A 27,799-nucleotide genomic window follows, 5' to 3' on the forward strand; every position below is an offset into this window, starting at 1 on the left:
AGTAACTGAATAGTTCCATCAAATTAGACAGGACTTTTCCCACTATCAGCTTTCACCTTCAACTATCCTCTGGAACACATGAATGGCTTTCTTAGTACTAATCTGTCTGGCTAGTTAAGGTCTCTCCTAACTAACTCAAGCACATTTTTCTTTGGCTTTGGAACATGGAAGACATCATCTAATAGATGAAAAGTTGTATGAGTAATTGTTTTCATAGTTATAACTCAGCCACCCTACAAAATCTCAGCATATTTTAACCCAAGTAATGCTGTGGTTGACTAGCCATTGAAACAGGTCTTTTCCTCATGGAATTCTAACATGGAAAATGGAAAGACACAAAGCCAAACCTGTCATTCATAATAATGAATTACTTCTCCAGATTCTCTCTGAACAGCAGCATCTGAGTCACAACAACCCAAAAACCTTGATTTAAAAAAAATAAAAATACTGGTATAGCTCCGTTTTCTCGTTCCTTTGTCACAGTGACAACCAGCTGCTGCAGTTCACACTGCCTTCTGTCATTCATGTCTTAAGGAAAAAAAAAAAAAAGTCAGCAGACTTAAGCCATACTTTTTTCCATAGCTGAGATGCAGGCTCCACAAACACTGCATGAGCTTGTTACGTTACATATTTTTAATTACTCTCACTCCCTCCCTGGCCTCCCTGTTTTTCCAAATATTAGACATATTCCCTTTATTTCTCAGTCTTTTAAAATTTCTTCTGTTTGCAATTCGTCTTTTAATCAGCCGGCTAGTATTCTAAGACCTTAGGAAAGGTGAAAGTTACATTAGAAGCAAGTCAGATTCCATCTCTTTGCTGCCAAGCATACTTCCTGAATCTAAACATAGAATCTAGACAGGACCTAAACATAGCAATCCCTGTCGCCAATTCTGAGTGTTACAGGGAAGGCAGCACAGTGTTAAGACAACATGTAAGACCAGAATCATGGAAAGAGATACAAGGAACAGACAACTAATATTAGACAACTAATATTCATCTGAGATTCTTCAGTGCTGTTTATTACTTTGCTAAATTCTTCCACTATTAATTCAGATCAGCATTCCATTAAGACGTATGTGTGGGATTGGAAAAGCACTTAGCAGTGCAGGAAAACTGTTAGAGAGCTGGCAGCTATTAAAGTCATTTGCTTTGTTTAGTTGGTTTTGCAAGGGCCAACTGATTCACCGACAAGCAAACAGGTCATATTCCACCTTACACACAGCAGAGTCTTACTGCTCAGTGTGCACAGAGATGATTAGAAAGCACGTTACCCATCCGAGCCTGTGACTGTACCATTTTATCCAAGTCACAAAACCTTTTACAAAAAAAACAGTTACTGTTTAAGGGAAGTAAAATATTGAAATAAAGTGTATTACAAATTTAAGTACCTCATTTTTTCTAGCTTCAGGGAAGTAATCAACACAGGAACTCCCTGATGCACCTGTGTATTATTCAGAAATAGTAAAAAGAACATAATCTGCAAAAGTAAGAATTCCTTATTAAGTGATTGCTGACCACCCATTCTGAGACAATCCAGATGTTCTGTTTGGTTATTGGGAAATAATGAGATTGAAACATGAAGCTAATTCATTTCTTAAGGGTTTTGGCTGAAAGACAAAGCACATTAATTACCTTTTGTTACCTTTTCACTGCTGAAGAGATTTAATTCTTACAAGTTAGAAAACATGAATATGCATTTCGCTTTTGAGAGGTTTTTATGTATTCTTAAGTGTTGTACATAATAGGCAACATCTCAAAGAATGAACACTGGAGAGATTTCTGGGGTCCAAAACAGTTTATCCATTTCTAAATTAAAATTTAAGGGGCAAACTAATTTTTGCAACTTATTTGAAGCATTTATATTTTGACCACAGACAGCAAAACTAAAAGTTTGCATGAGACATGTAAGAGCAGTATTAAGTAGAATATTCAAATATATTACTCAAAATACTACAGTTTCAAGCTATAAATCGATCAGAGCCTTAATTTCATTAATTTTGGTTTGTTTTACTTCACTTGCTGAAGGCTTCTTGGTTGCAAAGGCTCCTGCTGCAAGTTCCCTCTTCTTATTCTGAATTTTCAGCATGTTTTCTTCCACTGAATCCTTCACAATGAACTGAAATTAAAAAAAAAAGCAGCCCACTGCAATGACATGATTAGGAAAAAAAAAGAGAGGCATTAAAAAGCTGAGTCCCCCCGAGGAAAGTTACAATATTTCATTACTACTCTGTGAACACACAAGAGGGAAGGGTTATAAAGCAGTTGAAGGGAAAGGTTGGGCATTTTAAATTTTTGCCTTTTTATTTTTTAAATGCGTAATAGAAGAATATTTATCTCTTGCTACTCTTGTAAAGGAGAGAACCTGTCTTCAGGTTTTCACATCATATTTTTGTGACTGGGTACTTCAGTAAGACAGACCAGCCACTTTTCTGCAACTGAACAAGCTGCTGTGACAAATGTAAAAGCATTCTACATACCTTGAGGACAGTAAACAACCATGCTTGGCAAGAGCAATCCTGTCCCATCTTAGTCACTCCAAATACCTCAACAGGGACAGCTGATTTCCAACATTATTATTTCACAGGGAATAGGTTACATTTAATGAAATCTTACAGTGGGAAGCCCACACTTCAAAAATCACACTGCAATTTAAGTTTACTGGTGAGAGACACGTTGTCACAGTGCTTTTAATAATACACTAAAGCTTTCTGGAAATTTTTTTTTCACTCATTAGCAGAAAACGATGCAACAGATCATCTCTCAACTCACCTTAGTAATCACAACATCATGCTTCTGACCCAGCCTGTGACACCTGTCGAAACACTGGTCTTCTGCAGCAGGATTCCAAGCCTACCAGCAGCAGCAAGGAACAAGTTAAATAACTTGTGTGCAGTTCTGGGCTCCCCACCATAAAAAGGACATTTAGGTCCTTGAGCAAGTGCAGAGAAGGGCAACCAGGCTGGTGAAGGGGCTGGGGGGCAAATCATATGAGGAACGGCTGAGGGAGCTGGGGATGTTTAGCCTGGAGAAGAGGAGGCTGAGGGGAGACCTTATCACCACCTACAACTACCTGAAAGGAGGTTGTAGAGAGGTGGGCGATGGTCTCTTCAGCCAGGTGACAGAAGATAGAACAAGGGGCAATGGCATGAAGCTGTGCCAGGGCAGGTTTAGATTGGATATTAGAAAAAAATTTTTTACTGAAAAGAGTTGTCAGTGCTGGAACAGGCTGCCCAGGGAGGGGCTGAGTCACCTTCCCTGTACGTGTTCAAAACAAGGGTAGATGAGGTACTTAGGGATATGGTTTAGCTTAGGATGGGAATGGTTGCACTCGATGATCTTCAAAGGTTTCTTCCAACCTTGTGATTCTGTAACCTCCCTTCAAAATACATAGTAAGATCCACATGGAATCATAAAGACCTTATTGTACCCTCAGCTCTCTTTCTGCAGATTAATTAACTCCCAACATAATGTCTCACTCTTAAGTACCCTGCTATAAAGCAAGCCTTGTGAACCTCTTGTTACCCACTCATAACAAGCTGGAACTTAAGGTAAATGCTTTAAAAACAAAGTTTGTCAGGTGTTTAGGACATACCAAACCAATCTTGTTATTTTAATTTTGAAATAAACATTGTATTTATTAACTGCCGAGTACCCTTTTTCCTGATAGCAAAATCTAAACCAGCTGAACACAGAAGGTTATTTATCAGCAGACCAACTCCCCTGACAGTGAAGTAAGCCCATACTTCCATTACTATATGCACTAATCACTGAGTTCGGTATATAATGAACTTGCTGAACACAATCATAGCATAGCTGTTCCTACTTCTGCTTACAATGTCACACTAAACAAGGATTTGGAAAATGCCAAGTCTGTGCTCTGCATTTGTCCAGCATGTTTTTACAATCTAAAGGTATAGTACTGCTGGTTCTCACAGGATGGATAGTTAAATGTAATACTGTTGTCTTGTGCAATAGGCTTGCACTGCCATGTCACCCACATACCCAAAGTTACTCAGGTACTCTTCTTAATGATGACTCCTTTCTATAGAACCTGGGAAAAAAACATCACTAGGCTATCACAAAAAGTTCATTTTAGATCCTAAAAATGTCTGATGCCTGAACACACTTAAGATACCAAGTTGCAAGTCTTCTTTCTCCCATCTAAGGTAGCAAACAGCAGGGCAGCAAATTATGTATCTGTGGCTGCAAGATAAATGTTCCTGTACGCTACATACTGCCAACCTTTCTAATTCTAATCTGACTGTATAGACAAGATGATGTCCTGAGGAAAGCCTTAGCCCAAACATGCACAAGCATGTTCCGCTCTGGTTTTGCTCTAGTCAAGCAGGACCAAAGCATACTACTCCCACTCTTTCATCAGTCCAAAGGGAAACTTAACTGAAGTACCTCTGTGCCTTTCTGCAGTATCTCATACAGAGGGAACTGTATCTTACATGGGAAAACATGAAGAAACTTGAGTCTCAGATAAACATCTTTGCACTTGTGATACTCTCACATTAAAGGGTCTCATTTCTTCCTAAAGTTGACCAGTGAGCAGATATGACTGCATATATAAACTAACAAAAAAAATGGGGAGAAAGTAGGTTGTGGTTGGATAAGAGTTCCTTCCTTGCACTGTGGTTTGAGACCTCTCAGAGAAAGAACGTAGGCCTCTAAGCTACAACAAAGCCACATAACTTGAGTAGAAAAACCAGTTACTGCACTAACTCCAGAGGCATTGCTGCTTAAATCCTATTATTGCTGCTAAATCACTTCCAGGAATGCTAATGCATGATCGCATCTCATTTGGCACTGAGCATTCAAAAGTGGTGTCTACTGTAAAGGACCATGTGTTCCCACTGCCTCTTCATCACATACAAGCAGTCAACGACTGCCACCTGGGATGGCTGCCACCACAGGACAGCTACCAGCAGGACTATGGTTGGTGTATAAAGGCTGCAATGATGTTTGTCTCTGGTTTGTGAGGTGTAACTATATACTGTAGATGACTCAGCGTTGGCAATGGTTAGCTTTCTTGGAACTGCTTGCTGCAGGACAGCATGTGCATTACAGCTTATCAACCATCTTCACAAAACGAAAATTCTTTTGGACTTTCCAAAAGTTTTCTTACTCAGAGAACTGGTTTAAAAAAAGAGACATTGGATCAGATGGTGGTGTAGGTCCCTTCCAACTGAACTATTCAATGCCACTTGTGAAGATGTATTACAATTAATGAAAAAGCTTTATCCAAGGAGGCCTCTCCATACTCTCACTCATATATAATTCCTTTAGTTTATTAAGTAAATAGCTTTTGTCTTCATTCTTATCACTAAACTTATGTCCAAGCTAGTACTTTTTCTTTACTATTGGCATTACCAGATGCCCAAGTACTAAGCTATACTATTTAGCTTGCAAGTGGACCAGCTACAGAATTTGTTTCCAACTGTCAAAAACCAGAGCAGAGGAGTAAATAGTAGGGAAGAGAGGAAGAACAAGTGAATTTTGTACAGTGACACAAGACATGAAACGATTCTGTTCAGAATACCATTTTGCTGTCAATAACTGTAATTTACATGTTTATTCCTTACAATTAATTCTGCATTCCTGAGTGCTATAAAGAACAAAAAATTCTTAATTTAAATATCACCATCTCTGTTTCCACAAAAACTACTTATGTCTATTTCTAGATTCACAAAAAAAAATAGAAGAGAGACTAGAGCAAAGATGTGCTGTATCATAACACAGAAAAACATACTGTTTCTGAAATTCCACTTTATGGCTTCTCTAGTTATTAAACAGAAAAACCAGAAAGCTACATTCAAAAGAGAAAGAAAGGAAAAACAACAGGAAAAACAGATATCAAGTGTTACCTTTCTTTCCATTCATGGTAAATAAATGGAGAGCACAAAACTATGGTGTTAAAACAAAACCATGCCAGGGAAACAAATGAACAAAAGCCTCATTTGCCCTTCAACAGACGCTCATCAGTGTCTTCATTCTTAGAGGGGCTTACATTCCTTCTACCTCTTAGGAAAACACCAAAGGAGCTTCACCTCGATGAAGCCAGATCATTATTAACATCCCGGTACTCACAGGATCCATTAAAAACACTCGGGAAGCTGCTGTCAGATTTAATCCAACTCCACCTGCTTTCAGAGACAAAAGCATTACAGTTGGGGATCCTGCCTGGCTGCTTTGGAAGCACTGAATCGCTTCTACTCTTTTCTTCTGTGCCATTGACCCATCCAAACGGGTAAAGGTGAACCCTGATTCTCTGAAGAGAAAGCACAAGTGTTCAATTTAATAATCCATTTTCTCTGACAACAGAAAATAAATACATTAGGGTCATGACTTCTACTTTGAAATGCATGTTTAAAACTCTGCATTTAATGGGTGATACATTTAAAAAATAAAAAGAATTACATTCATGGCTTTATTCCATTAAACAAAGTACTCAAGTAATTTGGTCCTCTTCTGAAGTTCTAAAAATTAAAAGGATACTATATTCTTGGAGAGAACTTTGTAAAGCACTGTAGAATTTATTGTTTATATATTTATTATTATATATTAATAAATATGTACATACATGCATATATTTATTAAAACAAAATTACATTAATACTACTTACTTCAAGGGATTTTCTATCAGTGACAGGAAGGTTGTGAACTGAGAAACAACTAGACATTTAGCAGTTGGATTATCCCTCCGTAGTTCTATCAACGCATGCATGAGAGCGTTTATCTGAAATCAAATGGAGATTTATGCAGTTTATTCTGACCTGGTTAGATTCTGCTCCTACAGGTACTCTGATAGAATCCATCTTAAATTCTGTGGGTAGGGTTTCTTCTAGTTTCCAAAGGAAAATAAGGGTTGAACACATTTAATGATCACAAACTACAGGGTGATTGATAGCGCTCTGGAAAGGGGATTCACAAACCAATTTTCCGAACATACCGACCCTGATAGTGGCCAGTAAGTGCCCTTCCTACCTCGGCACCTGGGAAAAAGGGACAGCGTACTGGAACTCTGAAAAGTAAGGCTTAGGCAGAGGACAGCCACAAGGTTAAGTCTCTACTGTAACAATACTGAAGAAGCAAGAAAAGGCTTGGCTAGGTATGACAGAGGATAAAATGGCACACTTGGGACCGGTATGAGAGCAAAAGGATCAAGGAATTGGATCTGAGACAGAAGGCGGCCATCTTTCTCATGCAAGGTTTGGAAAAGGCCAGTTCTCATGCAAGGTTTAGCTACGATGAGGTAAAGAACCACTACCTAGAGAATGCAAGTAACTGCACCAGGTCAAAAAAAGGAAAAGACCCCAAACCACCACACAAACATTTAAAAAAACAACCATCACCATAATTTATTCTAGAGCACAATGTCCTAAAGTTTAGGTCTCCACATGAAGATTTTTAGGGAATAAATTTATAACCAACTTTTGAAAGAACAGTAACTTCATTACTAATTAAAATTTAGCATTTCAGAAAAGCATTTTCCAAACAAAAAGGTAAAAGTACAAGCAGGAAGACTTAATTTCTGGCAGCATACACATGCAATGAAGGTGAGGCAAAAAAAGATATGGCAGACCTTGAAAACAGGGCTGCAAAGTAAAAGAAGAATATCCGCTATTTTCTCTGAGAAGTTTTATACAGAAGATGTGATGCCCACTTAGCTTTCCTCTCTAGGTCAGAATCTATACCCTTAGACAAGTTTTAGGACTGAAGGATCAATTTAGATTTTTAGTTTCCAAAAGTAAATTAAGAGCTGAATAGTTTCAGTGGTTATAGAACTACCCTATCTGCAGAAAGAAAGGCAAAGCAACAGCTCTTTACCAAAACTTTCATTCACCTAACACGCATCTGTGTACTGCACAATGACCAGCGTAACAATACAACTGGTGCTCCTTTTGTCATGTTTCCCTGCTGCAAAATTTGTGATCAAATTTTACTATGCATTTTCTGCTGTGCTGACAAGAGACACTGTGCAGACTTCTAAATAATAAAGTATGTTATGTACATGTAAAGTATGTTCAGCATATTCAAATAAAGAGACTGCTCTACAAACCGTAAGAAAAACCAAGTAAACCACAATGGAATGTACCTTCGAGCTGGATATCCACTCCTGATCAGACTTCTTTCCATTACTGGAGTCACTTTCCTCTTCTAGGGGGCATTCCACCAAGTGCTCTGCTTTAAGCTCATTCCTACAGAGAGGGCATTTGGCATTTGGCTACAAAAAAGCCCAGATAACATTAGAAGAAACTTCTTAGGTCAATTTATTTATAGTAAGCACTAAAGATCCCCCTTACAAAGGGCCTTTTACGAAATTATTCTATTTGTGTTCATACAAAAAATTCTTCAAGGGGTACATTCATTCCTTGCCATTTCTGACATAACAAAATATTTTGTGGCAACATTAATGTGAAATAAATGCTACAAGTTTATAAACACTCAGCCTTAAAAGCAGTCCTCTTTGTGAGCATATTTGCGCTTGAAATAAGCAGCTCAAGATACAAATACTCGTGCTATGGGAACAAGACTATCTAAAATACCAGAAAAATAAACTGTCTTTCAAAGAGCTTTCTTAGTTACAAACAAAGAGTGACCTTTTGCCCTCTTTCTCAAAGCCTGCACAGAAATAATAGCAGTCTGATGAAATAGGCTTTGTCAGGGCCAGACACAGTGTATCTTCTCTTTTTCCCCAACAGACATGAAAAATTAGACATAACACCAAAAAGCTTTTTCTCTGAACCATACTCTAGATGAGGCAAAGTTCAGTATTTATACAACAGCGCTCCACAGGACTACTCACAAATTTATCAGGAGACCGCATGCACTATACAAACACACAACTTTGTGATGCAAAAATGACAGATGTGAGAAAATTTTCCCTAACAGGGCAACCCTTTAAAATCAGCTACCTCAGTTTATATATCATTATGGCCACAGAAACAAGACACCTTCAGAAAAGCTGCAAAGCAAACCTGGCAAAGCAGATGAACATTGTGGGCTGCTAATCTGGAATAAACCTCTACCCAGTTAAAGAGGCTGGCAGTCATGGTCTGCATACACGAATTCGTTGCAGCAAAAAAGATACCATTAAGAGACAGAATCTTAACACGCACAAATCTGAAGCAAGTCTCCAAAACAGTTACATGTGAACCATTGACAACTTGGCAGCAATCAAAAAAGTCCTCCAATGATGAGACAAAATAAATTAATTGTAATAAATCTGAAACAGTATTCTGGGGAAAAAAAATCCTAACAACAGTCATAAAGACTTTTTTATTAAAAACTCACATCCTTCTGCGTCCCTTGTCCCAATTTAGTACTGTAAGTAAAAGCAACAAAAGTAGCCAAAACACAGCTGAACGATGCCAAGGCAGACACAGATGACTTGCAGTGAAAGCGCATGGACGTGACAAGTGTCTCACAATCCATAACTGGAAGAAAAGCAGTTTTAATGCTTATCTGGCAAGCTTTCTCAAGAATGCAGTTAATACACAAAGACATTAGATTACTGTAGAGATTTTATACCTTTATTAGGACTTCTGCATAGGACCCTGCACAACTCTGAAGCTAGCCTCAATCAAAGACTGTTAACTCTCAAGCTGTTAAGTACTAAAAATATTTCAAATTTCAGTAAATACAGGAAAAATGGTCTCCAACTTTCTAATTCAAAACTGCTGAATTAAAAGTTTGGCCTTTAATTGTAATGGCAACTTCATATCCCATTCCTCATTGACAGCTTAATGCTGTCAGTTGTTTTAAGATTAGAAACCACAGGCATCTTCTTGCCTGGAAGAATCCTGTTTGAACCCATGGTGTTTTGGGACAGGAGGGCATGTGTTTCTTGCTTTGTTTTTATGGTAGTAATTGCAGTACTTTGCTGAGCCATCTACTAGAAGAGAGCTGCACTGTAACCATTCAGGCACAGGAACTACCCGACTGAGATGCAGTACTAGGATAAATACCTATCACGTGGCAACAGTGAATTCCCCAGCTCTGGAATTTAGATGTCAGCCTGTGTTCTGGTTGGAAGCTGCAAAAACTTCCATGGGAACTGATTTAGATCAGGAATAGTTTTGAATACAAGAAAGGCTTGCTTAACTGCATTATAAACTTAGGTCAGTACACATCTAAAGAGCAGAGTCTACACCTACCTGTGTTCAGTCTTCACCGCTCTAAAAATAATCACCAGAACAATGTGGGATTGGACAAAGGCCCTAGTTCTGCAGATTCCAAGGGCCTTTCTAGGCAAAGCACAGTGAATAATTTGACTGTAATACAGGTTCCACCACATCATAACCTAGTTTCTCTGCACACCTAAACCTGACGGTTGAGCAGGGGCGCTGACTCTGCTACAGACACATCAAGAACCTGTGTGATGGAAAAAGGCTTCTGCAAGTGCTCTTTCCTTAGAGAATGATTTCACATCACTATTTTTCCTCAAAATTTTCAGAAACTCTGAAATGCGAAATCTGCATCAAAACCTTGCAAGTCTGGCAATGAAACAAAGAGAATCCACATGCCAGACAGACAACACTTCCTACCTCTGTCCTGTTAGGCTGACTGATTGCGCACAAGCAGGGACTCATTTGTTCCCTTCAGCCTCGTATAAAGAACATCACTTAGGTTTAGCCTGGCACTTGCAGCTCTACTGTGGCTGAGTAGGAGGCAGAACAGTTCCAGAGAGGAAACGCAGCAGCACTGGATACAGACGGTAAGACTACCAAGCTATCAGACTGCCCTAGAAAGAAAAGTGCAAACAAGAAGGGAAAGTACAGCTTAAAAGCACACAAGAAAAATAAATACCGTGCTTTTCAAAAAAGCACCCAGAAGACACTCATTCACAAGCTCACTCTGGAATCCACAGAAGGCCTGTAAAGATGGCCCTCTAGCAAGGCAGCTATTTCACTGTTGAATGTTACCAGCATGAAAGATGGGGAGTAGACGTGACTTTAGCTCAAAAGCCAACTGCCAATACACTTTGATCTTTGGCCTTTTTTAAGCACAGCTACACATACGTGCATCACACCAACAGTGAACAGGCATCCAGCCACATGGAGGTACACAGTGCTCCGCTGCTGCCAAGAATTTTACCCTAAGGATAAAGGTGGAAGGCGGAAAAGGTCTTTGAAAACACTGATGGCATCTTAACGCTGTTCCGTTTGATGGCCTGAAGTCAAACTATAGAGAGAGTAGCTGAGTTTTTATAACCCAGTTGATGATAGCCAGGTTTATATTGCTCACCATTTTTTATTTACAAGAACGGTGGATAGATGGCCTTCTGATGATACCAGTTCATTGCTTTTGAATAATTATTACAATTCATTGTAATTATAATTGTAATTATAGAATAACCAACCCGTTCACTTCTGATGACTTCAAAAATACATGGTTTACAGAACACATGCGCACAGCGTGTGATCACAGGAAGAGTCAGTGATTCCAAGCAAACTGCACATTCTTCATCCGAACCAGAGGCAAGAACCAACTTCATTTTACTCACTAGCATCTCACGCAGTTCTTCAGGAGTTTTATTATCTGCCAAGAGAGAGAGATACTTAAGAAACAGAGAATTCCATATAGGAAGCACTCAGAGCTAGCATACATCAATGCAGTTCCACTGATCAAAACACAATTAGGACATTTTATACACAACTAGCCTACAACATAGGGAAATACAAGCTGCCAAGTACTACAGAAAGTTCTGCCTTATTTCAAAACACATGAAGAGTAATCTCATTTTGAAAAACGGTAATCAGAATTCAAAGAACCTCACCTGCATGCTCAGCATTAAGTACACAACGGGAACAAAAAACTATTCATATGGCAGGTGTTCAAGCAGTAACAGTACTAGAGACACATGTAATATATGGCACTATAGTTAAGAGAAGTTTCTTTTTCAAATATGAAATTAAAATCATACTTATGAGTTCATTTCTGAAAGCTTATTAAACAATTACCCAGTAGTTTTCTCACTGTATTTTTCAGGAAGATAGATTATAATCTTCTAAAAAAAGATGCTGACTGTATATTAATAGTCTTTTGGTTTCCTAACAAAACACAAACAAAAAGTCACACCTACACCAGTGGCATCTTGAATGAGGATTTTTCAAAATATTAAATTTGACAGTTTTCAAATGTAGAGTTTCAAACAGACTGCAGTTTCTTTTGAAAGAAATGCATATCATTTTTAACACTATGCAGCTGTGCAGTTGGCTTGTCAAAACCAAAATGTCATTCTCCTCTCACTCCACTGCGTTCACCCTTCCTTACAGTCATAACAAAGTTGATAGCCTCCTATTCTGCTGAAGAGGCAACAGTTCTGCTGACAGGGCTGCCACCCTATGAGCCATTTCCTCTGCATCTTCTCTCCCGAGGCGCCCCCCAAAAAAATTTGCTGTGAAAGCACTTCTGTAAATTATTACAACAACAGACACATTGCTTTTTAACAGGCCTTCTGCATTTCGCTTTGCTGAAGTCCTCTCTGGTCATTTCTGACCAGGCATTCAAAGCCTATTAAGTCCTGTTGCTGGCCTTCCTGACTATTCATAATTCATTGCTTTTGTTCATATTTCAGTGTGTGCTCAAGTATCCACTTCTCAAACATACACAAACATACAACGACACAAAAAACCCCAAAGCTAACAAAGCTAGAAGTTCAATAATCCAAGCTGTAAAGCGGAGGGCTGAAGCTAGAAGGCCTGGAAAACAGGCCTGTTCTTGAATACAAAGTGCAGGCCCTATTTTTAGAAGCACAAGAAGCACCAAAAGTATTCACTCACCAGCTGAAAAACTGGATGATGTATTTATACAGAGATGAGGATGACAACAAAGCTGTCTCAATCTGAGCAGGACACCAAGGATGTCAGCATAGTGAGCTAGAACAGTCCCTTCACTGAAAAATCTGAACAAGAGTTTTATTAGTAGTATGAAAAACTATACCTTGAAGCAATAGCTGGTATCAAGTGATCAAGTTTAGCTGTTAAATATGATATTCTGATTTTTCACTTTCCTGATTGAATATGTTTTCTCAAATCTTCATCTAAAACAAGATAGAAAATGCCAGCACATGGTGACAGAAATTTTAAGGCCGTACTTTATCTATCTGGTATCCCTTTCTGTTTCTCACAAGACAGAGCTGTAATATGGCTCTGCAGTAGTCTCTACTTCTCTTTGGAGAACTGAACACATGCTATTCTAGTTTTCAATTATTAGTTTACATCATACAAACTGACACACTTTGCTAGCAGAGCTAATATAATTCAAACTTCTGGAACACAAGTGCGTGGCATCAAACTTCAGTCTTCAGGATTAAGAAAGGCTTCTACTTACCTGCTAATAGCAGCTTTGCCCTCCTTCTTCACAGTCTGATAGATTTGTCTCTCCTCCTCTGTAAGTGTAACATGCTGAATGAGTACTTTACGTTCTGGTAACTCCAAAATGGGTTTTCCTCTCACTTTACTTGTTTTAGTTCTTCTAATGGTAATAGTCCTAATCAGAGACTGTAAACGCCTAAAAACAGATATATAGATAATATATTTCCCAGCTGGGGTTGGCTGGTTTGTGTGGGTTTTTTCATTATATTGCATAACTACATGCTCTCTACAGAATCCAAACCCAGTAGCACAATATAATTCATTAATCTAAAATATTAAATAACTCAAATTATTTACAAAGGTTTATTAATGTGAACTAAAAAAAATATTTATGACAAATGCATTTAAATTTTAAATATGAAACATTAATTTGTCACATAACCCAAGTGCTGCCAGTCATACTCATTCACAAACCCTCTGAGAACACTTTGTACCCAAGTCCTCCTGGAGTTCCCATTGTGACTGGACGTTGAATTGTTCTGTGCCACCACTCTCGATCAGTAAAAGGTTTCAGTTTTAAGAAGGAAATGAGAGACCACAAGTCCTTTACAGAATTCTGAATTGGAGTACCTACAGAGAAAACAAACACACACAAAAAGATTGTAAAAACTCAGAGAAACAAAAAAAACTTTAAAAAACCCACAAAAACAAAAAACCAAACCAAACAAAAAAACTCCACCAAAACCAAAGGTATCTCCTCATTAGGCTAACACGTCATTAAGTATAATACATATTATTTGTAAAATTAAAGTATTACAAAAAGCTTAAACATGTGAGAGTGAGAAAACTGCAGCTCTCTGTCCTAGTAAGACTTAGATATCAATCTTTCCATTTCAGCTTCACCAGCAGTGATTACATCATGATCTTTACATTTTAGGTTCATATGCCTGCACGGTCACTGCCAGATTTTAGGATGACTATTACATTTCAAAAAGCTACGGAGTTTCAAGCAAGAAAGGGTGTGACCTTCTAACCAGATGTAGCACGCCAGTTCACAAATACGTCCATTTTCACTTGCATTTCCACCAAAACTGTTTATGAAGTTATTTCAAAGTCATTTGTGTATAGAAACAAAGTAAAAATCTAGTAAAATTCCAAACTCAAACCAAAAAACAAGCCACAAAAACAAGCCAACGAAATAAAACACGCAACGATAAGACAACACCTCTAAATCACTGCTCAAACCAAGTTTAAAGCAATTGAAATTAACCAGGCACAAACATTAACCATCTCCCAGAAAAAGCCAAAGTTGAAACATCACACAGGAAACACAAGATGGTGTTATATTAAGGTCACATGCACTGCACTTCCTCTGTCAAATACTTTTACCTGTAAGTACCCATCTTCTGTGTCCCTCCAGATTTAAGGCAGCTTTAGTTTGCTGAGCGTTTGGATTTCGGATAGTGTGCCCCTCATCCAACACAATTCTCAGCCAGTTGACTTTATGTAGAGGGCTGTCACCTCTGATCTGAAACAAAGTGGTTTTTTACTCTGACTCAAAATTCATTTTCACAATTTGGATTATGCAAGGTATTAATATAACAACTCCACAACTAATAATGGAGAGTATTTATTCGCATCTTGTTTATTTATCAGCACAAAGAGAAAAGCCACCAATGAAGCATTCCTTGTTTTGCATTTAATGATTCCTAGAAAACATTATCAGTTTTCTCATAGTTGAATATAAGGAATAACCTGTAGCAAAAACAAGCTAAACCTGAAAAGAAGAAAGGCTATGAAAGACAGACATATGGAAAATGTAATCAGAGACTAAATTAAAAGTTTATACTATATTTAAAGATTGCAGCTTCAGGCTTTTAAAACGGCTGGAATTTCTATGAACATACCACTTTATAAATGTATCTTATGCAAAGAGATACTTGGTGTGGCCATGTGCAACAGAACTATGGAATTATGTTTTTATATGCTCCACATGCTTTGAATTTGATAGGGGAAGGCAGAGAAGAAAGCCTCGTGCCACTGAGATTTGGGGAGAGTTAGATACTCACTAACATTTTCTACCCTTAAAAAGTCTCGTCCTTAAGCTGTTGTAATTGCAGCCAAATAATTTTCTCTGCTACAGCAATCAGTAAAAACCTCCCTTTGTTACCACAGCAAAACTGTAAGAAAGCATGTAAAGCAAAATTACAGCTGTAACTTTTTGACTGCCTACCAGAGTAGCATTTGAATATACTGCCATCATTAGCCCAGACACTGGGAGTCTTAAACAGCAAGGGATCAAAGAACTGGTTCTCTCATTTACTTACTCCATAATCAGTAGCTAAGATGTTGTATGTTGTCAGCACAATGTCTTGTTCTGAAAGAACTGATGGATCTTTGCTACGGTCAGAACCATAATAAACATAAATATTTACATGAAAGTCTGGGTGGATATGTTGTTCGAATTGATCCTGAAAGAAACATTGTAAATAGTCATCCAAAAGATAATGCATTAGGACAGGACTGTTAGAATAAAATTCCTGAAAGTCGCCTTAACTAAAAACACACCACCTCTATCTCTGTGACTGGCTTTTGTTACACACACTGATGTAGACTTTCTCATTTGGGTTTCATTTACCTCTTTGCCCACGTGAGAAGAGAGACAAAACGTGATCACCCCAGAGCAGCCCTGAGGAGCGCGACTTGGGAGTGCTGACTGATGTAAAGCTCAACATGAGCCGGCCACGCACACTTACAGCCCAGAAAGTGAATCCCATCCCATGCTGCATCAAAAACAGCGTGACCAACAGGTCAAAAGAAGTGATTCTCCCCCTTTTCTCTGGTGAGACCAAGGCACCACCACCCCCACTCAGAGTACTGCATCCAACTCTGGGGTTCCTAGGACAAAACGGACTCAGAATGGTTGGAGTGAGTCCAGAGGAGGCCCAGAGACGAACCAAGGGCTGGAGCATCTCTGCTGTAGAGACAGGCAGAGAGAATTGGGGTGGTTCAGCCTGAAGAAGGCTCTAGGGAGACACTATTACAGCTTTCCAGTACCTAAAAGGGGCTGATAGGAAAGCTGTAGAGGGACAGTGATAAAGGAGTAAAGGGAGCTAAACCAGAATAGAGTAGATTTAGATTAGATATAAGGAAAAAAGCAAAACAAATCTTCCCTGTGAGGGTGCGGAGGCTCTGGCACAGGGTGCCCAGAGAACCCTGGCCAGGTTCAAGGCCAGGTTGGATGGGGTTTTGGGCACCCTGGGCTAGTGGAGGGTGCAATAGACAGTGTGTCACATTCTGATAACTCTAGCTCTATTTTTTACACAGTATTAAATGACATCCTGATGGTATATGCACTTGAAATCCACTGTTCCTCTCAAACTGTAACAGAAGAGCTTTTATGCCTTTTTTCCCCACTGTCTACCTTCACCTTTTATTCTTCCAATGTTCATTTATAGCTTCTTTCCCTTACTGGGTTAACCACCTAAGTTTTAACATAAATGACTGCACAACTGCCGAAGTATTCACTTTAAAACCAGGATTTATATTCTCTACATTTGTTCTGTGAAGCACTCAGCATGCTGCAATTTTGACAGCCAATTAAAAACAAAAATCAGTAATTTGATTTCTAAAGTACCAGACTCACACATTTTTTTCATTACTTAATTCAGTTCTGAATTGACTAAGAGTACTTTTTTTTTTACACTATTTCATGTTTCCCTATTAGATTATTTCAATCTAATTATTTTAATGTTAGCCTATAGCCTAAGATTTAATTGTTTCCTTTTCTTACTAATGTTCTAACCACAGACAGCTAAGACTTCCAAACAAAACGTAACTTAAAAGTTAAAGATACCCCTTCAATATTGGTATTGAAAATGTCACAAAACAAAAATTTAACTAACAGAGACAGACCTGGAAGGTCCCTTCTGCTTGTTCACCCTATAGACCTACTGCTACAAACCACCACCGCACCGCCACATTACTGAACACCTCTAGCAAATGAAACATCCCATACTATGGTACTTTACTGGTAACGTATTTTATTCTGAGCATGAAGGAAGACACACCTGTCTCCTCTACAGGTTTAAGGAATTACATCATATTTAGAAGTGGCAAAGTCAGTCTGCCTAGTCAATACAGGGAACGGAAAGCTAGCTCGCTCTTTCTGCTAGTGGTGAACTCGCCACTCATGGAGCTGCATTCTCATTACAATACTATTCCAGCTTTTAGTTTCTGTCAAATAAACCTCCCTTGTGAAAGCAGTTCCATTTCATAAAAATAGGAAAACCACAACCTTTTAACTAGCATGTGAGACTACACTTACAATCCAGTTGCTTAGGACAGAGAGTGGACATACAACCAGTGTTGCCCTGGGGCTACCATCAGAATATTTCTTCTGAACTGACTGAGTACTTGCAGTCCCTGAGAAAAAAAATAGTCATATTTAGTGACCTTTCTAAATTTCTTTATCTGAACAGCAACAAAGCAATTTACAAAGACATAAGCTTCACTTTTTAAGTATGTATAATGCTTCAACTTCAAAAGCCTCAGAAATTAATATTACTTGTTTATTCCTTCTTTACCTTTCCTCTTTGCTTGTCTTTTTGAACAAGTAGATGAAGGCAGAACAGCAGATGCAAACTCTGTACCTTCTTGGGTAACACAAGATGCTGCTGCAAAAAGCCAAACACATTTTTCACACCATGCAGAGCTCATGCAAGCATTTATTTTCACAACACGTTCCATAGAAGGCAGACCAGTTAATCAAATCAGTTCTCCAATACAATAATGTAGAATATCTTGAGTCCATAATGTTCATCAAGTCCAACTCCCTGCTCATCACAGAACTACCTAAAACTAAGCCTAGGGCTTAGTGCAGCATCCAGATACTCCCTAAACTCTTGACAAGTGTGTGTGCAGAAATACAGTATCTTTCACATCTAATTCAGGTTATGAATCTTCAGAGGAATGCAGCTTACCAGTCATTAAAAAAAACAAGTTTAGCATAGGTTTCACTACAAGCACTTTAACTTTAAACTCATCTGCTTACCTAGAGCACCTGTAGCTCCCCACTGCCTTTTTTTTTTTCTTCCATGCAAGATATTTAGTTCAAATTATACGTGTTCTTGCCTCGCCATGAATCACATTTTAGGTATATACCACAAAAGATGGACTTAGTTTTTTTTAAGGTTTTTCCAACCCTAGGACCCTGACACTCCTTCAGCTAAGGAAACAAACTAGAACATTTATAACTAAAGCACTCTTTCTATTCAGCAGTTACTAAAATTTTCTGCATAAAGTTTTGGTTGAATAAGAAAATTCCCCAAAACCTCAAGTAGCTAATTCCTTTTCCCGTTCATTAGAAATCATTTTTCAGTTTGGCTAAAGAAAGACATCAGGTGTCACAGTAACCAATTAAAAAAAACAAACCCCAAAACCCAAAAACACCCACACAAAAACCCAGCCCCAAAAAAATCCTTCCAACTTACTTTCTGTTTGCTGGAGTAGCCATTCTTCAGACTCTCCCAAGCCACTGCTTTGTGAATACCTGGGTTTCTTGGCTTTATCTCTACCATAGCATAATTAAGGAAAAAACCTCAAATAAGCCAAAACCACACAGCTCCACTACTGCCTGAATACACATATTAAATCTCAATACAATAATCAAATGAACCTGATACTGCAAATTATATACCACTGTGATTTGAGGAGTTTCCCTTTAGAAGGGCTGGAGAAAGGGAAAGCATAGAACACAGAGCTGCAGGGTGAATGCTGCTCAAGTAACTTGCAACAGATCATCACTAAGTTTGTAAGGGGCTAGTGCCATGGGACAGTTCAAACACCTTAGTAAAGCTTCACAACATCAGCTCAAAGCTGCCTGCTAGAAGCATGCCTGCAGGTATTTCTTAAACCAATTAAAAACCCAATACTAGAAGAGAGAGAACTTCCCACTTTTTTTAGATGTCACACACTGTTTAGACCCCTTTACTACTGAAGGAGACATCCAAGCATGCAGTCAGGCAAGCAATGTAGAATGAATTAATGCTTTGAAAAATTATCATAAATACATTTATGATAAATGTAAGCAGAAGTATAACATAGAGAAAAGGTGAGAACAGGATTACATTTTAGGCTAAGGTTAATCACAATCAAGTATCGCTTTTTTACTCAAAATCTACGTAGCAAAACAACAAAAAAATCTATTATTATTACAGCTATCTACCTTTTTGGAAGACAGCTTGAGTATTTCAGCAGAGTATTTTCACACTTTTTTAGGTCAGAAACACCAGGCTCCATCACACTGCTAGAGTCTTCATAAGAAAGAAATTGGTATTTATGAAAAATATGTAGTCTTCAGCTCAGTTATCAAACCAACTTTAACATAACTTGTTCAAGAACAAGTACAAACCTCCTTTAAAACAACCTTAGTTCTGCACAGGAGAATACTACTGATACTGTGATCACAAATTAAAAGTAAAAATACTCTTGCAAATAATTAAGATTGCTTCAAAGTCATAAAAGGTGCACTGAGTTTCCAGGTGGTCAAAACTAATTGCCAAGAAAAAAAAAAAGGAAAAGCTAAATGTAAGCACTGTACTGTTAACTGTAAAGTTTTATAAATAATGCTAAATGGTGAAGGTTTTTATGGGTCAGACCTTGCTAATAAGCCATTTCTTCATTGCCTAAAACTTTTTTTAACTGTAACATCAGGTATGGATGAGGGAGGTTTGCAGGGGGTTGTTTTGTTGGGCATTTAAGGTCTCCTATCAGGTAACGAACAAAACACTGCCTCTGCACTCTCCCAGTGATAGCATACCAGAAGCAAATGCAAAAAAAACACATTAGCATGAGTTGAAATCAAAACTGAAGGCAACAGCACTTGCAGAACTCAGGTAAGTAAACTCATACTTTTTTGTATTAAACAAAAAACCCACAACCCTTAAGACAGCAAAATTTGCACAGACTCAGGAAATAGGTATCAATGTACAGCAGAATGAGAACTGGGGGTGGAGGTGCGTAAGAGTTTGGAAGACATTATCACCACTTTCTCAGGTTAAGTAATAGTAGAAACAGACTTTTCACTCACTGCTATAAAGAGTATCTCATTAAAATCCAGAGCCTGATGCTCAGCAGCAGGGAGAAGGGAGCAGAGGGCAACAAAAAGAGTCCTGGTTGCTGCTAAGCATTTCAGCTTTGGTGAAGGTTCTGATTTTCACTCGTACTGATCCCCAAAGTCTGCATTTTCTCCCTTCCAGAGAAGGGAGAAATTCTGTCTACAAGGAAGGAAAAAAGGAAAGCAAAAGGAACCCAGAATCCCTTTCCTAGATGTGATAACTGCACCCTGCTGGGAAAGTTTTCTCACAGGACACTTGATCTTCTCCTATGTAAACTGAGACATCTTTAAAGGTAAGTTTTTAACACTTCTCTGAGATACTTAGTTTGTCAACAGTTTGTGAAGACTAGCACTGGCCAGACTGTGAGTACCCAGGTAATAACACCATCATGCAAACATTACTGGACTTCTTGTCACCTTTACATAGTCTGAGTCCAACGCTGTTCATGCTCTTAGTACCAGATTCCTATTGAAGAACAGAAACACTTATTCTTTAATGCAGCAACTGGGAAAAAATGCCAACAATGTTATTACACCAATCATGGTGATTAATTACTGCTTTCAAACATGAAAGACCCGCTCAGTAGCGGGTCAGTCAGTCACTTAAGGGTTCTGAAAAAGTACACTTAAAACACACAGTAACATTTCCCATTTAATGCTTTGTCTTCGACCTCAGAATGTTATTTTGTTAAATTTATACAACTACAGTAAAACTGTGAGGGGATATTGCATAATAAACCACCTAATCCTATCATTCAGTTTATTTCATCATCTTGAAAACCGTATCAGAAGGAAAAAGCACTTGAACTATACTACCTAAGAAGAGTTTGCACACCTAGGTTAGTTCACTAACTGTAGCTTCCCCTTCTCTCTTCATTCCAAGCATTTGACAAAAATATAAACCAAGGTCCATTTACATACTTCACACCAAGGATCTCTCTTTGCTGTTTTGGTTGTTTCAGGCACTACCTCCAAACACAGAGGAGCTATGCACGTAAACCCCCAGGAAAAAACACCACTTGTATTTGTGTGGTCATAACTTGACTATAGCAGAAATGTGTAAGAAACTTAAGAATTTATAAAACTTCACATCGAAGGTGTTTGTGCCATCATAAATTCCTCCTTGTAGTATACTTAAATATATGCTTCTAAGACAACAGTTTACACCTCAAATCATGTACTCTGAAGTAATATAGTCCACCTACCTTCAACTAATCTATGGCTATTCTTCCTCTTATTCCATGTACCTGAATAACCTTTTCTACAAAACGTATACAAATGTCATCATACAGAAAGCTGTTAGGCACAGGGGGTTTTCTTTTATTAACCGTTGCTATTCTCTCTCTTATCACTATTTTTTCTTCCATCTCACCTGATGAAACTTCACACTTGTGACCTTTTCAACAGGAAGAGGCTTGCTATCTTGAAAATTTGTGAGAATCAATGCAATGACAGTAAGCGTTTTACCCTGCATAACAGAAGAGAACATTGTATTTTCCACCGAATAGAAGTGAACCAAATTACCAACCAATCAAGAAAAACACACACGTATTTTATATGTAAAAAAAAAAAAACCAAAAAACCACAAACTTGGTAAATACTATTACCAATCCCATATCATCAGCCAGTATTCCTCCATGAACATTTGTAGGTCGTTTCTTTTCCGCAAAATTTGTAAGTATATTGTAATATAAGTCACTTCTCTCCTCCCAAAACGGTGGCAAGTCATTACTGTTCTCACGTGAAACCATCCAAGCCAAAGCCTGCTTCTGATGGGGAAGCAACACTGTGCCAACAGCCTGCAAGTTACAGATATACATTACACACTCTTCACATATAAATATGACATTCCATTTTTGGAAGAATTTTTTTTTTTTAGAGGCCTTTGTATCTACTGATTATTTTTCTGATCCTGCATCCAAAGCAAATACGCATCTAAACATTGCATGTTTAAGTACTGATATTTCTACAGAAAACAATTTCTACTGAGAGGAATACCTCTGCTCCTTCCATTTCGCAAGTTTTATCATCTTCCTTCAGATCCTCAAACAATTTGTCAAATTCACTTTTAAGCTGCATAAATGAAGACGGAAATTGCAATTAAAATCATTGCAATTAGAAGTAAACTCACTAGATAAGCAATGTATTATGTTACAATTACCTGTCATATGGTAATCAGAACAGATAACTCTACCACTTGAGACCTACTTGCTGAAACATGTTTGTCAGCTGCTGCTATATACAATTCAATACAGTTTTTCCAAGACAAATACATGCCAATACAAGTAAGAGCTTGAGAAGGGATGGCTAAATGTCATAGAACGTATTGGGTTGGAAGGGACCTTACAAGGTCGTCTAGTCCAACCCTCCTGCAGTAAGCAAGGACACCTTTACTAGATCAGGTCGCTCACATCCTTTTACAGCACTAACAGAAGTAACCACTTCAGTCTAATTTGAAAGAGCAAACAAAAGGCAAAACCAGAAACAAAGCACCCCCTAATCCTTCAGGAATCACCCTGGGACAAATCTGAAGAGAAAGCCTAGAATTCTGAATTTATTTTCATTCAAGAGCTTTATATGTTTTTCTATTTTTGGTAAAGCAAAAGAAAAGGTAAAGTAAACCCACCACTGCAACAATGTTAAAAAATTACTAAAGAACCAAAACCTCCCAACCAACTTTACAGGAGACTCAAGGCTGTCACAGCTAAAAATGTCTGCTTAAGGTACAAAAAAAGGGAAGAGTTCCAAAGTTCAAGATGTCTTCAGAACAAATCTGTGGTTCAGAGAACAAACAAAAAAAAGCAACAGACTTCACATTCATCGGCATGGTTTTATTCATAACAAAGTTAAAAAGGTCCCCACTTTTAAAATTCCAACTTCCAGGGGTTAAGTATGAAGTGCAAACCTGCTCAGCTGTCAACTGCACCGCAGCGTGAACCGGGGCACTGTAACTTGGACCAGCTCTCCCAGAAATCCACTTGGACCCAACACCACATTCTGAACCTACTTGCCATTAAAAAGAGAGCAATTTGAAACACAACAGTATGGCAGCTTCCCGGTTTCGGTATTTCACTGGCTCATGAGCAACAACGCTGACCAGGCTGTGGGCTATGAAGACCGTATCCTTCACCATTAATTTGTCTTTTAGCATCAGTTTATCCTTTACTTTCAGAGGGCCACAAAGCAATGAGCTACGGGCTGGATCCTTCAAGAGGATAACCATGTTTCTTAAAAAACATGAAATTTGATTTGGTGACAGTGTAACTGGTACCTCAAAATGGTTTTTTAGTCCAAACTTGCTCTGTTAACCGTGCCCAACGGAGCCTATAAAAACTGGAAATCTTGCTTTATATGAAACATCCCTCACCAAGTGTTTATTTCTGCGCACATCCTTACTCCTGTCTACTACTACTGCTCCTCCTCACTGCTTCCACAAAGCCTATGCTCAGAAGCACGGGTGCTTTTTGTGTGAGGCTGGCCCTGCAAAGCATCAGATCTGCTAAGCTTCTACGTTCAGAGACATTTGCTCACACCTCACTAGCAGGATACATGCCCCAGCGCTGCTAAAAAGCAGCACACTGTCCCTGACACTCTCATCCCACAAAAAGGTTCTAACCTGTTTTGTAAAAAATAAAATAACCTTTTAAAAAAAAAAAATCAAGTCTGAAAAAACGCAAGCAATCATTATGGATTTTTAAGGAACTTACAGAATCAAGTTTATTTCTGAGTTTGCTCAGCTTGAACGCCTCTCCAGTTGCTGGCAGGTAACATGAAATACAGGACAAAAGAATACTTCCTAGTAATTTGAAATTAGTATCTGTGGGCTGTGCACTAATTCCCCAACTATATTTAAAAATCTATGGCAAGGATTAAGCCCATAGACTTTTCCTACCAGTGGCAAGTTCCATATGAATATTTTAAAAAGGAATAAACCCCAGAACTTCAACACTTGCCTTTCAGAGGAGGAGCCAACTTGAATCCGTGCCTTTTTAGCAGGTCTAGCACTACTTCCTTGTTCTCCTCTCTTCCCCAGAAGCTCATTTGTACAGGCATGGTAAAGGCATTTTTTGCTCCGTAAGGGACAACCCTGACAAAAAGCAGGAAAAAAATCTCAGAGCAGTGACCTTTTATATGAGGTATAACTACTCAGTCTGTGAAAACCTTTTATACAAACCACCATATGCAGTTAATTTAAAAAAGTTTCACAACAATCTTTAGGCATTTTGCTCTCACTAGTATCTCAACATTTTACGGTATGTGGGAAAGAACAAACTGTATGCAAGTATTTCAACAGAAGAGGAGTGAAGCTCTAGCCATATTACCAACAGCTGTCATTTCTGTCAAAAAAGAAAAAGTTAGAGTTTACAGGATTTCTACTGTAGCAAAAAAGAAAGTTTCCATCATTTACGTTCATGGAATCAAAAGCATGATCTCCACACTTACCCTTCAACTAATGCTAGTTTGCTGTCCATAATGCCTGCCAGTGCTGCCGCCAGTTCTTTCTTGATATGGCCTACCTGCTCTCCGTTCACATTGTTTACTCTCACTGCATTTTTATCATAAGGATTATTGGGCTCCCTCTGAAGCGCAACCATCTCATTGTTATTAACCTAGCAAAGCAAAAGAAATAAATGCACAGCAGAACACATTCATTTAGTTGGAAATCATTTGCAGAAACAGCTAACAGAAGCTTATTTATTTAAATACCATGAACCTTCATTTGGTATAGCATTCTGTTTTGTCAAATAACCTACTACTCGCTTAAAATACCAAACATTACAGAAAAGCTACCTGATAGACGTCAGCTAGTGAGCAAGAAGTACTTTCAACCAGTAACATATTTGGTAAGGGGATAAACATGCCATTCTGTCTGTGTAAAGAGTTCAAAGACCTATCCAATTCCTTGTTTTCATTCACTTCTCTTGCTTTATGTGGGTGAGCAGAGCTACCAAGTAACTAAACCACATTTGAAAACTAGCTACCTTTATTTAAAATTTTAATTTAAAATGTAATTAAGTACTTTCCATGATGAACATTGAATACAGCAAGTTAGGAGGAAAGAAAGCATCTATTAAAATTATACTCGGTCAGAAGTTCTAGAGATCTTTGAAACTAACTACAAGGTGTTTTTACTGAAACCGACACCTTTCTCTTCTGCTTTGCAATGTATCATGCACTTACAACCCCTGTGTAGTATCTCAATCCAACAACGCTTCCTCGCAAAGTTCCGTATAACAGAGCTGAGTCTGTATCTTCCTCTGTTCCAGAAGCACCTCCCACTGAGAGGGAGTCTTCCAACTGAAGACCAGAGTAAAAGTCAGAAGAGGAAAAACGGGATTCACTTCTCTCTCCTCTATGGATGTTCTGTTGAGAATATCCTCTTGCAGAATCTCTGCAGAAAGACAAAGCGTGCAATATCATCATAATAACGAAGCATCCTTGTAATCTAATTTACCCCTTTATACAGGGCTACCTAGAAATCCCAGTTTTACAACTTTATTCCTTGGAAACGTTAAAAAAAGGTTCATACTGGGAGAAGACTTTGCCTTTTTTAATGCCAAATAAAATAGTTTAAGCCCATTACAATAAATAGCTGACAACTGACTAAACTAAAAGTCTCGTGCATTAGAGCCTGCCTTCCCTCACAGGGTTATCTTGGTCAACAACTTTGAAGAATTCTCCAGATTTACTTACATCTTTAACTGTACCTGGGTGTAGCAAAATTTCCATGTATCTTCATATCATAAATCTTTTTCATCTAAGATTAAAAACTGTCAGAACCAGTTAACTCAGAACTTGACACCTGTATCCACACAAGTTGGAATGCTAAAACAACTGTTCCCTATGTAGTCATTAAGCTTACCTTCACACCTTGACATTAATAACATAATAACCTTTAGAGATAATCCAACACAACCCACGCAGTCACACTATGTACCTCCCACAGAGGCTTCATCAGGCAGGTGCCCCTTTTGGCAAAGGGACCACATACCAAGAGACAGAAACAGCTCGGGCCTTGTGTATAATGCGTGCTACAGTTAAGACAGACATGCTAACAAATGCTTTCATCAAGTAACACCTAACAGTATAATCTCAGTACAAGTGTCAGATGAAACGCGACAATCATCACCTGTGGCATGCCCTAAAACTGCCCTACCGCGTGGCTGGTGTAAGAGTGCTGCCAATTAAAATACGTAGTTTCCATAGACCAGTTATTCAGAGCCTGGCGTAACAAGCTTTGGCTGCTATTGCCCGTGACGGCTGAAGGGGCTGTATAATCGGCACTCTCTTTTCTCCGGCAGGAACAGGGAGCGGGGAAGAGACTTTGCTCCGAGCTACCTGCAGGTGAGAGGCAGCGAGGGGGTAACCACAAGCCATTTTGCCGCTGCCCCGCCGAGGGCCTCCCCGGGGGCCTGCCGTAACGCTCAAGCCACGCCAACGGCCTCGGCACCCACCATCGCCAAGGAGAGGGCTGCGGAGGCGGCTCGGTTTCTACCCCAGCCGCCTCGGTTCGCCCCGCCGCCCACCAGCGCCTCGCCGCCCGCAGCTCGCGGGATACGGCGCGAAGCGGCCGAGCGCAGACGGGCCACGCCGCGATGCGGGACGGCTCGGCAGCCCCCCCCCCTCCCCCTCCGCGCCCCCCATCTCACTTGGGCGGCCTCCGCGACATGGCGGCTGCAGGGCTCCCGCGGCCCTCCCGGCTCAGTGAGCGCTGCCCCAGCGCCGCTTCCGGGCCGCGAACCCGCGCTCCGGGCGCGACAGGGCGGCCGCCAACCCCAGCCAACGACGTCCGCCAGCGCGCGCACTACGGACGCGAAGAGGCCGGCTCTTCTCCGCCCCTTCCGGCCGCCCGCCCCCGCTCCCACCTCTGGAAGCCGCGTACGCTGCGCGGCTCGGAGGGCGCTGGGGAACGCGGGCAGCTGGCAGCGAGCTGAGAGACGGGAGCAACTCTTACCAATTGGGAGAGATGCCGAGCAGATGCGCAGGGCAGGGCCGGAGGCTATCAGAACGCGATGCTCTCGGTTCCTCCTGCAGCAGTGGGTTCAGAAAGCAGCCCCTCTAACGCAAGAGCGGACGGGCACTGCCTGAGGCAGGAGCAGCAGGTGCCGACAGTCGCTGTAGTATCGTATTTGTGAAGTTACCGGTCACTGCCACGGTCAGTGAAAACTAGAAGTATTTCTATTATCGCAGGGTAGAGACCGCTGAGAAACAACTTCACGGCACGTCAGAGAAGCCACCCTGAAGTTTCCTACAGCCTCTCCAAAAGCTGCAGCTGAGCGAGCTGTAACTCGAGTGGATTCGCGTGAGCAATGACAGATGAGGAAAACAGAGCTTTTTCTTCTTTGCTGCCCTACTG

The 27,799-nt window shown here is 39.5% G+C and overlaps 1 protein-coding gene across 1 annotated transcript; it reads right to left on the reverse strand.

Annotated features, from left to right (window-relative positions):
- Positions 1 to 1,048: 1,048 nt before the first annotated feature.
- On the reverse strand, positions 1,049 to 26,200 carry HLTF (helicase like transcription factor; the record flags this gene model as incomplete). The annotated part of the gene is made up of 24 exons (XM_084267161.1): positions 1,049 to 2,116; positions 2,770 to 2,850; positions 6,094 to 6,274; positions 6,630 to 6,742; positions 8,102 to 8,230; positions 11,369 to 11,547; positions 12,792 to 12,913; positions 13,342 to 13,521; positions 13,820 to 13,955; positions 14,715 to 14,853; positions 15,653 to 15,796; positions 17,653 to 17,750; positions 17,912 to 18,001; positions 18,818 to 18,897; positions 19,552 to 19,639; positions 20,860 to 20,908; positions 21,815 to 21,910; positions 22,050 to 22,241; positions 22,441 to 22,515; positions 23,348 to 23,448; positions 24,396 to 24,529; positions 24,886 to 25,052; positions 25,624 to 25,834; positions 26,151 to 26,200. The coding sequence occupies 24 exons, from the start codon at positions 26,198 to 26,200 to the stop codon at positions 1,964 to 1,966; spliced, it is 2,988 nt and encodes a 995-aa protein (XP_084123287.1). The 3' UTR covers positions 1,049 to 1,963.
- Between the last annotated feature and the right edge of the window lie 1,599 nt (positions 26,201 to 27,799).

This window comes from Gallinula chloropus, assembly GCF_964237585.1.
Source record: "Gallinula chloropus genome assembly, chromosome: 8".
Taxonomy (NCBI): Eukaryota; Metazoa; Chordata; class Aves; order Gruiformes; family Rallidae; genus Gallinula; species Gallinula chloropus.